General features: G+C 41.2%; 1 protein-coding gene and 1 pseudogene across 1 annotated transcript; both read left to right on the top strand.

Annotated features, from left to right (window-relative positions):
- The first annotated feature begins 1,190 nt into the window (after window positions 1-1,190).
- Window positions 1,191-2,175, top strand: LOC138026859 (uncharacterized skeletal organic matrix protein 5-like; annotated as a pseudogene).
- Window positions 2,176-9,172: 6,997 nt separating this feature from the next.
- On the top strand, window positions 9,173-12,212 carry LOC138026623 (uncharacterized skeletal organic matrix protein 5-like). Its single transcript, XM_068874046.1, has 4 exons — window positions 9,173-9,381; window positions 11,205-11,253; window positions 11,382-11,508; window positions 11,691-12,212. Exons 1-4 carry the CDS (start codon window positions 9,249-9,251, stop codon window positions 12,210-12,212), a joined length of 831 nt encoding a protein of 276 aa, XP_068730147.1. The 5' UTR covers window positions 9,173-9,248.
- The last annotated feature ends 370 nt before the right edge of the window (window positions 12,213-12,582 follow it).

Here is a 12,582-nt window from a genome sequence, read left to right as displayed (position 1 = left end):
ATCGTACATATTTTGTTGCAATAGAACCAGACTATCACAAGATGGTGAAGGAAGAGAAAAAGGGGAAGGAAGGGGATGAAAATGATATCAATTTTCGAACATTTAAAAATAGCACGCTTTCAAGGTGCATAAGCGTGCATTAAAAATCAAAACTTGAGATCATTTGTAATTCCCTTTCTATTTCTTGAGTATGTTAACCACGCGACTGCCCACAATCGCTGATATCATTGATGCTTACGGGCACAAATCTCTTTTCCTGAAGAGCTTCCAGTGGACAAACAAAAAATTATTGGCTTTGAAGATCTGGTTTGTGAAAGTAACCAAGATACTATCGTCGATGAATACGGGCGCCACCTGCAGCACTGTCTATTTTCCACTTATAGAGTGACTCACAAGGTGCCAAAAACCAGCCGTGTGTAGAACTTCAGAAAACACGTTCGCGCGCCATAGCACTCTTGCCCAGTTTTTGTTAAGAGGGCGAGCTTCCGTATTTGTTACAAAATGCGCTTAAGTCTCAGCGTTTATTTCGTTCCAGTCTTTTTCTCGATGGCTGTAAATGCACCAATCCGTTCAGCCATGTCATGCTTTGCAATCTCATGTGCAACTTGCTTCATGATTAGGGAGCCAACGAGGCTGTTAAAACGCTGTAAAAAAAACTGGAAAGTCTCATGAATAGTCAAGAAATCATCTCTAGGTAAGCTGATTTTTAAAAATTGATCGGTCATTTCGATGGTTTCATTGACAGAATACAAGCAGACGAGAAGTTGGCGAGAGGCCAAGAAAACATCACGTTTAGTCTACGTTTGACGGTCTCGTAGGCTTTTCCTGGTCGCTGTTAGCAATTGACATCCCATCTAATATCGATTCATCCAATATCGCTCCACCATGCAGCTTTGTCAGAGATGTTCCTTATCCAAAATAAAATACCTTTTGAAGTTATTTCTCATCACGACATCCTTTATGTACTTTCTACAGCTGTTCCTGCTGTTCCTGTCTCTTCGTTTTCGTGCAAGGAGCTGTATGAAAAACACAAGTAGGCTCGTAATGAACTTTAGGTATTTTAAAATGTAGACCTCAGGGAATTCAAGAGAAGGCACGTGGGAAACTCTTCGTATTCAGCGGCTTCCGAACTCTTTCAACAACAAAGTTTTATTTGGTACACGTTCTCCAAAAGCCAAGTGCATCCACTGATGTTTGGGTCGCAAAAGATTCCTGTTTATTGTCACATGGGAAACTTTGGATGCGGAGGTGGAGGATGGACGCTTGCGATGAAGACTGACGGCAAAAAGGTATGTGACGGCGCAAGTATTTCGCAACAATTGAAGTTCTTCCCTAACTGCATATAAAAGTTTATTTTCGACATCACTTATACCAACTTCGTTCCCAGGGCTTTTCTCCGCCGAGAAAGCCCAACTCTCGGTGGAGAAAAGCCCTGGGAACTAGTAGGTTGTGCTCGTGTAGCTGACTCTTTTGGTTTTTTTGCTTTTATTTCAGAAAACCTTTCATTATGATTCGGCCTTGTGGAGCAACAAAAACGCCTACAACCTCCCAGGAGGGAAGACTGGGTTTGACTTTGAAGAAACCAAACTACCGTCCTACTGGAACACGTCTTTCTCCAAGATATGCCTCGGTATGAAGATCCCTAGTCAGCCAATCAAGTTTCTGGTCATTAACAAGCAGGCTCAGTCTCTGCATTCACTGATAGCGGACGGCAAATACCGCTCCACATCACTGAGCCGCAACAAATGGAAGACGCTTATTGCTTCTTGATCAGGCGTCCTTGCAGGCCAACTGTAAGAGGGAAGGGTTCAATGCCGCTTCTAAAGGCCACTCTAGAACAAGAATCGGCATCATTGGAAACAACGAGAACGACTGCCTTACTCCTGATTCCAGAATTGGGTTTGGTAATGGAGGGCATCATGATAATCTCAATACATGTGGAAACTTCGCTATAAATCACCCGTCTTCAGATAATGGGGGCAAGAACATTTAAGTCATGGGATATATTTTGGTTCAGTAGAGAAGAATGCACCTGTGTTTGAATTTTCAAAAGAGTCACAGTTGAAATGAAAGAGCCATTCCATTTTCAAGCCTAGTTTGTAGACGTTGAAGCGATTGACTGAACGAGCGTCAAAGCAAAAATCAATCTTAGGGACGGGTAGCACTAGCCTACAAAATATTAAATGTCACGAGCTGCATTTTTCGAAAAAAAAGGCTTCTCCTCACAAAAAATTTAGGCCGACAAGGAAGCAATACACCGGCTCTTTTGAAGTTTGAAGATTTAAAAACATTGTAGTCCACCCTGTCCATAATACACAAAGTACATCTGTTCCACTACCAACTAAGTTTCTTTGCTGTTCACGATTTTAAGAAAGTCCCTGGATGCAAGTGCACCAAATACGTCATACAGGAGCCCTATGAGTGAACCTTTGCGCTTATCTTTCTATTTTAAAACGCAACAAGTTTTTCGGCCCTACACGCCCTGTTTAGAATGACCGACGGGATTGATCAGTACTTGTTGCAGTCAGCATGTGTTACCGAGTTATTGCTCAGTGGAAGACCACACAAAAGGTGTCACTGTGCTATGTGTGCTGAAAATGAATGCGAAGAGACACTTTCTCGTCGATCCGCAAAGTTCACAGGGCCACTCGTACTAGCAAAGGAGCACGACGTGAGATTGCCGTGGACAGTGACAACTGAATGTTATCACCAAAAGCAAACTACTGCTCTTTTAGTCTGTTATTATTTCAGCATTCTATTGGTTACATTCAATACCTTTAAGGTGCACTTTTAACATATTTAAAAGCTGAATGAGCATTAAGGTAATTATATTAGGACGGAGTTAAAACCACTAGATAGCTTTATTTACAAAGTTGAGAAATATCCAGATCTTTTCGGCATCACCTTGTTGTAGTTGAACAGAAGCATTCCTTTACGATAACAATCAAACACGAATTCGCTCTTTCCTACTATCCTCTGGTACTTCATAGGCTTTTGACAACCTCGTAAAAAGTTTAAAGGAGCCGAAAACACTGGATGGCGATTCTTTTCACCTGGCTCTTTTGTATCTACAAAATGCAACTAACTACAGCATGCATGTTTCATGATGCGTACCAGATTTCGTGAAAGGTTGGAAACAACCCTTGTTTTTACTTATTGCAAACTGAGGCATTCGTGGCTGTTTACATAGTTGAGGACCCTTCAGATATTTGAAAATGACCCGGTGTAGTCTGCCAATGATAACGCATTCTTTTCAGATTAAAATCAAACACGAATATTCAGTCATTATTTCCTAGCCAAGATCAGACAGCAACTGATTGCAACAGAACTCCCCGATTGTAAGGAATGCATCCACGACTTCTTCACAGTTCTCCTTCGATTGAATTTGTCATAAGTCATCAATTTATCACCCCCTCCCCCCACCCTAAAAAGGTGGACATGTAAATGAAAATAAGGGATGTGTTAGTGCCAACATCATCATCATCATCATCATCACTCGTTAACAAAAACTAATCCCTTTCCAGTACCCTCAGAGAAACGACGAAGCACCGTTTTACAATCTGGGTTCGAGACACGAGGTTCCTCATTTGTGTCACTGTTGAGCACGTGCTCACAAGGTTCCTCGACCGCATGGCCTCAGGTGTAAAAATGGCGCGAGAACTGGCTGAAAACATCTCTGATATTTTCCTTAACAAGACTATCGGATCTAAAAATGTCAGAATGCTGCCAGGAGCTGCTGACAATCATTGAGAAATGTGAGAAAGATGTTAAGGTAATAAAGAAAACTTGATTACTACGAGATTCTGTTGACTGCTGTTGTTTTGTCTATCATTTCGATTCAATTTGACAAACTTTAGCTTACAGACATCTAGTGATGCTCATAGCTCTTAACTAACAGATCTACATATAGCTTAATATCTATTTAAGTTAGATGTGACGGCAGATCAAGCTATTCGTTGCGTAAAGCAGGATTCTAGCATTTCGACCGTGCATGTGTTTGCAAAGAGAAGTGCTACAAACTGCCATCGTATGTAAACACATTACTCTGTTCGTAGTATTGCGAATTTTCAAAGTTAAACATCTTTGTGATCGTTGCCGAGTTTACAAAACCCAGCTTGAAGCGCGATTGCCATTCACTGAATGACGTGTCCCAGTTGTTCGCAAAAACAACTCTTCGGTTCACTTCTCCGAAAAACTTAACTCTTTTGGTGTCTGACAGTTCTATTAGAACAGCCCACAATAACGCACTGAGCCATTCCCGCTTTCAAGCAAGTGAGCGCAATGACGTCACGCTTAGCGCCCAAGCCCGCTATAATACAGGCAAAATGGCGGACTTCCATCGAGTAATCAATAGGGTCTTTCTGGCCTCATAAAGACGAAAAAATGTAAGAAACCCCTCAAATACTCGTATATTTCCTTTAACTAAGTCAGGCACTAAAAATTTCATTTTTATCTTCAGTTCTCCTTTAAAACACTTATTAGATCTAGCACACGGTTACACTACACATCCTACTTGAATAAATTGCCCTAGCTTTTATAATTTAACAACAATTCAATACTCCCGTAGGGCCACGCTCACCTAATACCATTGACAATAATAACGACATTCCAATGTGATCGAACACCTTGCTGAAATCTAGGAAGGACACTCTCAGGAACTTACCAGGGTGGTCAATGGGCGAGAGCCAGTTGTGTACCATGTCGAAAAGACAATAGGCGATAGAGGTTACTTTGAAACTGCCAAATTGCTGGGGGTCGATGAGATGTCGCTCATCTTCTAACAGCCACTCAACAACGAAATCCTGTAGCACTTTAGAAAGCACCGGCGTCAGGGCGATAGGTCTTAAATTCCCGTCCCCAGTTATGGGCGTGGCCTTGGGAACAGGAGTGATGTTAGCGTCCTTCCATTGTGTCGGGAATATCCCCGATGACAGTGAGCGGTTAAAAATGCTAGTAACCGGCTCAGCCAGCTCAGGTGAAAACTCTTTTAGGAGACGGGCTAGGACTCCATCGGGTGCTCGGTCTAGGTACCTTTAAAGCACCGGGAGCTTTTTACGAACAGCTTTAGTAGATATGGTGGGTGGTTGTTCAAGCTATGGTAAAAAGGCTGGGAAATTCGAGGTGTCAAGAGGTTAAAGATCCGAAGTTACTGATATGAAAACGTTGTTTGGACGAGTGGCGAGGGTCTTACCAGATATAATGTTGCCGTTCTCGTCTGGATAGCACAATTGTTCTCCAAGCCCCACCAGTTCCTCGGGTCAGTACCCTTTACGTTTTGCACCTTGCGCGGATAAAACGCCTTTTCGCGTTTGCAGATGACTTCCCGAACTTTGTTTCTAAGGTATCGCCATTTTTCGGTAGGCCCAGAATGGTAAGCACGTTGTCGTTGGAGTATGAGAGATTTAATCTCAGCAGACATCCGGGGTTTATCGGTAGGGTGAAGCCTGACACTTTTTGTCGGGAAGTAGATGTTGATAGCATTGGAAAGGTCATCAGAAAACGATGAAATTAGATAATCGGGTAATGAAGAGCCGCATGGGTGCGCATGCTCGAACCAGCTATGTGCACTAACCCACCTCCCGAACGCGTTAAGTGCCCACCGAGGAAAACGACGCATCTGCACAGTTTTTTTTTCTTAAGGGCTACACTACACCGCTGAAATCGACGGCACTTTCGATTTTGCGATTTCCTTCAAAAAATGAACGGGGCAAAAATCTCCCAAAATGTTTTTCGCTGATGTTAACTTTTTATATTCGAGGTTCAAAATTTATGTTGTTTTCATGTCACAAATTTTAGTGCTGATGGCAAAATATTTTATTGTCGATCGACACTTCCTGAAAACTTCCTACTGCTATTCCCGCAAACTGTATATCACTATTTATTTACTTTTAGGCAGGCTAACAAAATCTGCACCTTGCTTAGTTCGCATTTTTTGAGCGCTAAAATAGTATTTTCGGTCCTTTGTTTCTGACAGCAAGTCGTATCTTTGGAGGTCCCCCAACCAAATACTAATTCCGCCGGACAGGGATTAACTTCAGTGAAATATTTTCTTGAAAACTATCAGAGGCTTGTGGTGATAAAGAAGTTGCAAGGGATCTTGAAAATGATTAACATGTCAGCCTCGAAGCCAATGTTTCTCCATTCCCTTTTACTTTTTTCAATCTTTCTGGGTTTACTAGTAACCACATGTCTTCTTAGGGGGCTATTTACCTAAGGCAGGGGTCGCACTGTGGCCTTATTTCTTTTTATGTCGCGTCATATGTTGTCCCACAAATATGTCACGACATTTACGCCACAGGAGTGTTGGAGGTCGCACGTGAGGGACATAAATGATATTTGACACCGGACTGTCAACTCTTATTATTATACATTGGTGTCACCAGCTCGATTTTGATTGGCTATAAGCACGCAGCTAATTCTTGCTTGCTCTGTTTCTCTTACGTCATACCTACAAACAATATATTTTATATATGTAGAATTGACGTCATACCTACAGACAATAGTTTTATGCATGCAGAAGTGACGTCACCTAACACACTAACCAGCAGTTTGATCAGTTTTGTCATGGCGGAGCTCAGCTCAGGAATATGCATAATAAAACAATTATTGAATTCGGTTTTCGCATGTTAGCGATAATTATCAAGGCCTCAGTTTGTGTTATCCGCCTCAGCCTTCGGCTTCGGCAGATAACACAAACTTTGGCTTTGATAATTATCGCTAACATGCTCAACCTCATCCAATAATTGTTAAATATTTCACGCGCCAAAAGAGCTTTTACATCGATGTTTTCGATATAACGAAACCTCGATTTAAGGAAGTTCGCGCTAATTGCTTGTGCGCAACGTTACTGCGCAGGTAACGCGACTGTAATATGTCACGCATTACTTCGAGCATTAGTGAAGTTCAGGTTTTAAAACCTTTGCAAAAACCGTGGACGATAGGTCTTCCACAGCGTTGGATCAGAGAAGATCGTGATCAGTCAAAATTGATTAAAAATATTCATGAAAGTCAAGTAGACTACTGCACGACTGATATTCGCGAGGTTTTAACAGTCGTGCACTAGTCTACTTGACTTTGATACAAATTTTTCAAGCATAAGTTAAAATACCATGGCGACAAAAACGCCGAGGAAAAAATTCCAGGCCGGCAAAAGAATGGCACATTTATTTCCGAATCATCATGAAACTTCAAAGAGAAGTGAGCGGGAGGATGGAAAAGCTCTGGAAAAGGTAGCTGATCGAGTAGACTAGTGGCTGAAAGTTTGGAAAACTCGAGGACGAACCGTTGCGTAAATTTAATGGGGCTGTTTCTTTTTAATCTTTTTATTACCCTACGAACTTAAGTTCAAAGTGAATGCATGTTTTTAAAGTTCTTTTCCTTTACTTTCGTGAAAATTGAGCAGTATTTTCGTCCTCGTCCGCTTGAATAGTGCAGACCTGCGTGGAAACAATCAGCGATTGAAACACACTCCAGAGGATGAGCATGACGACAATGGAGAGATATTATACAAAACACCAACCAAATGAAGATGACCCCTGCTTAAAACTTCGTTGCTATGCTCGAGGAAAAGGTTTTTTTTTTCGGTAAATACCTTTCATCTCTTCAACGATCGATCTCTCTTGGGTTCCAGTCCTTGCCCGACAGGTCACGCAAAAGCGTGACAAACGAACTTTTCCAGGAGCTTTGCAAAATCACATCGATTTTACTCGTTCAGATCATCGGTGACCCCTATTTTTTTAATCATGAATCACTTACTTTACTTACTATCTACAAAATATGATGAAATGAAAAAATTCTCACCTTAAGAAGTTATCTTTTTTTAACATTTTCTTTCCTCGTGTCAGCGAATTCCGGTAGTGGTTGCAACGGATACAGCTTACGAAAACGCTCGTCCAGGATGAACTCTACTGTTTACCACATCCCTAGCGGCATACAATTATCTAAAAATCTCACTCCTAAAAACCTATGCACGGAAACTTTCACTCCAACAGTTTATTTTTATGATTTTCGATGGATGAGCAGATGAGCCTACATCTCGCTATTGTGACCGATTTCTCGAAATTAAGGCATTTTTCCACTGCCATTTTCTCCGAAACAAAGTCGGTGAACCCCATTTTTTTTTTCATTTTTGGAGTAAGTACTTTATGACCTAACTCTAGGCGAGAGATGAAGAAAATCTCACCGTAGGAAGATTTTGGCGCGAACGTCCTTAACGAACAAATTTGGCCGGTCCCCAGCGACTTCGTTAAATCGAGGTTCCACTATAGCTAGCTGTGCACATGTGTTATCTTTGAAGAATTTAGAAAATTCGATTTTTGCCGGTATTTCAGATTTGATTGACATTGCGGCCGAAGAAAAACATAAAAATGTTATTTTAAGGCCATTAGACAAGATATGACCTGCTTCGAGGCAGGACATCGGCTTTTATGATCTTTAGGTCCTTCGGACATAGTTACGTCTGGTCGCGACAAAGGGGTCGCACTCGTCGCAGGCACGCGATGACAGATTTTATGTCCAATGTAAACACCAAAAGCATTAGTGCGACCCCTGCCTAAGACGTCTACATTGGCACTACAATGATATACGGTACCAAAACAATAGATCGTGTACTATTAGAGCTACATATTACGCATAGACAACTTGAATCTCCAGGGAAACAAAACGCAGCTTAGTTGACAGTTGTGGAATAAAGCGCTGTCTTACTGCGCTAACCACACGTAGGCAATGAGTGGCTATTTTTTAAATTGTTGACCTTTTTCAAAGCAATTAAGAAATACATGTAGTCGTGCTCTGCCGACAGCTGCTTCCTGTCCAGAGGTATAACAGGCCCTATTTCGTGCTCTACTTATTATAAGATCAAGCTGATTGACGGATTTTACTGCGACAGCTTAGCTCTCTTTAACAAGATTCTTCGACTAAAGCGACTTCAAAGATTTTTGTCAGGTTGGCAGGTAGGTCCTTTCTTCCTTTATTATTATATATTTTTTTTCAAATTTTGCAATATAATGTCACTTTCCTGACTTTATTTTTTAAAATAGGGCACCGCTGTGATTAGGGAGAACATGGATCAGAAGCTTGGATATTTGACGATCTTTTCAATATTCTTTATTCCACGGTTGTTCATGATGGCTTCTAGCAAACGGTGTGAGGCCAAGTTATTAGAGTCCGGCGGAGCTCTTAAGAATCACATTTTAAAAACAGTTGCTGTCAGAACTCCTCTTGACTGCTACTTTCTATGTCAAAATAATATGAAGTGCAAAAGCTACAATTTCATGATCACCGGCGATATCTGCGAGCTGAATAACAGTACTAAAGAAGCTAGACCCCATGACTTCCTACCAGATGACGCCAGGTTCTATATGGGGATAAGGCCCGATACAGGTAATATTTCAAACTCATCGTTAATTTGTACGAACGAAAGTGTAGACAAAGAGTTTGTGGAGGCATTATTTCTTTCGTTCTTTAGTTTTCTTAAAAGAACAAGGCTTCTCCAAATCCGTTCGGTGGAGCTTTATTTTTTTGTATTTTAAATATTTTTAACAATTTGTAAACCATTGCAGAATCGTACATATTTTGTTGCAATAGAAACAGACTATCACAAGATGGTAAAGGAAGAGAAAAAGGGGAAGGAAGGGGATGAAAATGATATCAATTTTCGAACATTTAAAAATAGCACGCTTTCAGGGTGCATAAGCGTGCATTAAAAATCAAAAATTGAGATCATTTGTAATTCCCTTTCTGAGAGCCTGCCCAAAAAACCAATGAAAAAATTGCTTTTTATAAATGCACTGATATCATTGATGCTTACTGGGACAAATCTCTTCCCCCTGAAGAGCTTCCAGTGGACAACCAAAAAATTGTGGTCTTTGAAGATCTGGTTTGTGAAAGTAACCAAGACACTATCGTCAATGAATAATTTTATCAACGGGCGACACCTGCAGCGTTGTCTATTTTGCACATACATAGTGACTCACAAGGTGCCAAAAACCAACCGTGATAAAACAAACTAATTTTTGAGGAGCTGGGTGTTGACTACGAGCTGTTCAGCAAACTGCGTTACTGCTGGAAAATATTCCTTTTTTATTACGATGAACCCAAAGAGTTGATAAAAAAATATTAAAGAAACATGAAAAAATATAATGACACGGCTTCTAGAACAACAACTGGAGAACCTGGTCCGCCTGGTTCCCCTGGGTACAGGGGTCGCAAAGGGGTAAAATGGCACTATCGTTACTGTCACTCTCGTAAGCGGTGATATTGAAATGGATTTATACAAAATGAAACATCTTGGCACTCCTCAGGCCATTGAAATGATGCACTGCATGGTCAATGTTGGGTTTGTTTATGTTCAATCCCCAAGTTCAGAATTGTACCTTCATTGTACCTTTTACAGCCCGGGTAATCCAATAACTTGCCTTATTATTTTCACACAAAATAATTATAGTACTGCCTCTTATATCTGTACACTACTCTTGTACATGTTGTACACTGACACTTGACCATAACGCCAAAGCGGAATAAGCCGAGTAAAAAGAAAAACAGTAAACTTGGATTAAACTGATTGGATGAGGTTGTTAACAAGAACATTTTCGGGCGTATTTGTAACTATAGGAAAATCTTATTAATTTCCTTATTTAAGTTAGTACCGCACTACTACTTGGGAATCAAGGAATTTTGGAATCTTCGTTAAGAGGGCGAGCTTCCTTATCTCGTACAAAATGCGCTTAAGTCTCAGCGTTTATTTCGTTCCAGTCTTTTTCTCGATGGCTGTAAATGCAGATAGATCCGACAACTCTTGCGCCAAACCGTTCAGCCATGTCATGCTTTGCAATCTTATGTGCAACTTGCTTCAAGATTCGGGAGCCAACGAGGCTATTAAAACGCTGCAAAATAAACTGGAAAGTCTCATTGCAGTAGTCAAGAATTCATCACTAGGTAAGCTGACTTTTAAACATCAATCTGTCATTTCGATGGTTTCATTGGTAGAATACAAGCAGACGAGAAGTTGGCGAGAGGCGACTGAGAAAACATCGCGTTTGACGGTCTAGTAGGTTTTTCCTGGTCGCTGTTAGCGATTGGCATCCCATCTAATATCGATTCATCCAATATCGCTCGACGACCTTTGTCAGAGATGTTCCTTATCCAAAATAAAATACTTTATGAAGTTATTTCTGATCACGGCATCTTTAATATACTTTCTACAGCTGTTCCTGTCTCTTCGTCTTCGTGCAAAGAGCTGTATGAAAAACACAAGTAAGCGCCTAATGAAAATACTGAATTATATGTATTTTAAAATGTAGACATCAGGGATTAATGCACGCGGGAAGCTCTTCGTATCACCTTCCGAACCCTTTCAACAAACGAGGTTTTATTTGATACAGGTTCTCCAAAAGCCAAGTGTATCCACTGATGTTTGGGTCGCAGAAGATTCCTGTTTATTGTCACATGGGAAACTTTGTATGCGGAGGTGGAGGATGGACACTTGCGATAAAGATTGACGGCAAAAAGGTATCCGACAGCGCAAGTTTTTCTCAACAATCGACTGAGTTCTTTGCTAACCGCATAGATATTTATTTTCGACATCTTCTGCAATCAACTCCTTTGCCAACTTATACCGACCTCGTTCTCAGGGCTTTTTTCTACGTTGTGCACGTGCAGCTAATTCTTTGTTTTTTTTGTTTTTATTTCAGAAAACCTTTCATTATGATTCGGCCTTGTGGAGCAACAAAGACTTCTACAACCTCCCAGGAGGGAAGACTGGGTTTGACTTTGAAGAGACCAAGCTACCGACCTACTGGAACACGTCTTTCTCCAAGATCTGCCTCGGTATGAAGATCCCTGGTCAGCCAATCAAGTTTCTGGTCATCAACAAGCAGGCCCAGTCTCTGCATTCACTGATAGCTGACGGCAAATACCGCTCCACATCACTGAGCCGCAACACATGGAAGACGCTGATTGGTTCGCAGGCGTCCTTGCAGGCCAACTGTAACAGGGAAGGGTTCAATGCCGCTTCTGTAGGCTACTCTAGAGCAAGAATCGGTATAATTGGAAACAACGAGAACGACTGCCTTACTCCTGATTCCAGAATTGGGTTTGGTAACGGAGGGTATCATGATAATTCCAACACATGTGGGAACTTTGCAGCGTATGACGCTGTTCCAGATAACGGGGGCAAAAACATTACAGCTATGGGATATATTTTGGTTCAGTAGAGAACAATCACAGTTGAAATAAAAGTCATTCCATTTTCAAGCCTAGTTTGTAGACGTTGAAGCGATTGACTGACCGAGCGTCAAAGCAAAAATCAATCTTTGGGACGGGTAGCACTAGCCTACAAAAAATTAAATGTCTTGAGCTTCATTTTTCGGAAAAAAAAAAGGCTTCTCCTTACAAAAAATATCGGCCGACCAGGCAGCAAGACACCAGCTCCTTTGAAGTTTGGTAGAGTCTGCCGACACTAGGTTCGTACACAACGGTTGCACTCCTCCAAGCTTTGCAGTTACCATTTCTAGGCAAAACAAAAAATAAAAAATAAAAATGCGCCAGTGCGATCAAGCCCTTAGGGACAATTCTTATCACGGT

The sequence above is a fragment of the Montipora capricornis genome, chromosome 12 (genome assembly GCF_036669925.1).
Source record: "Montipora capricornis isolate CH-2021 chromosome 12, ASM3666992v2, whole genome shotgun sequence".
In the NCBI taxonomy this organism is placed as follows: Eukaryota; Metazoa; Cnidaria; class Anthozoa; order Scleractinia; family Acroporidae; genus Montipora; species Montipora capricornis.
Note: the sequence above shows the minus strand (reverse complement) of the source record. Positions and strands in the feature narration are given on the sequence as shown.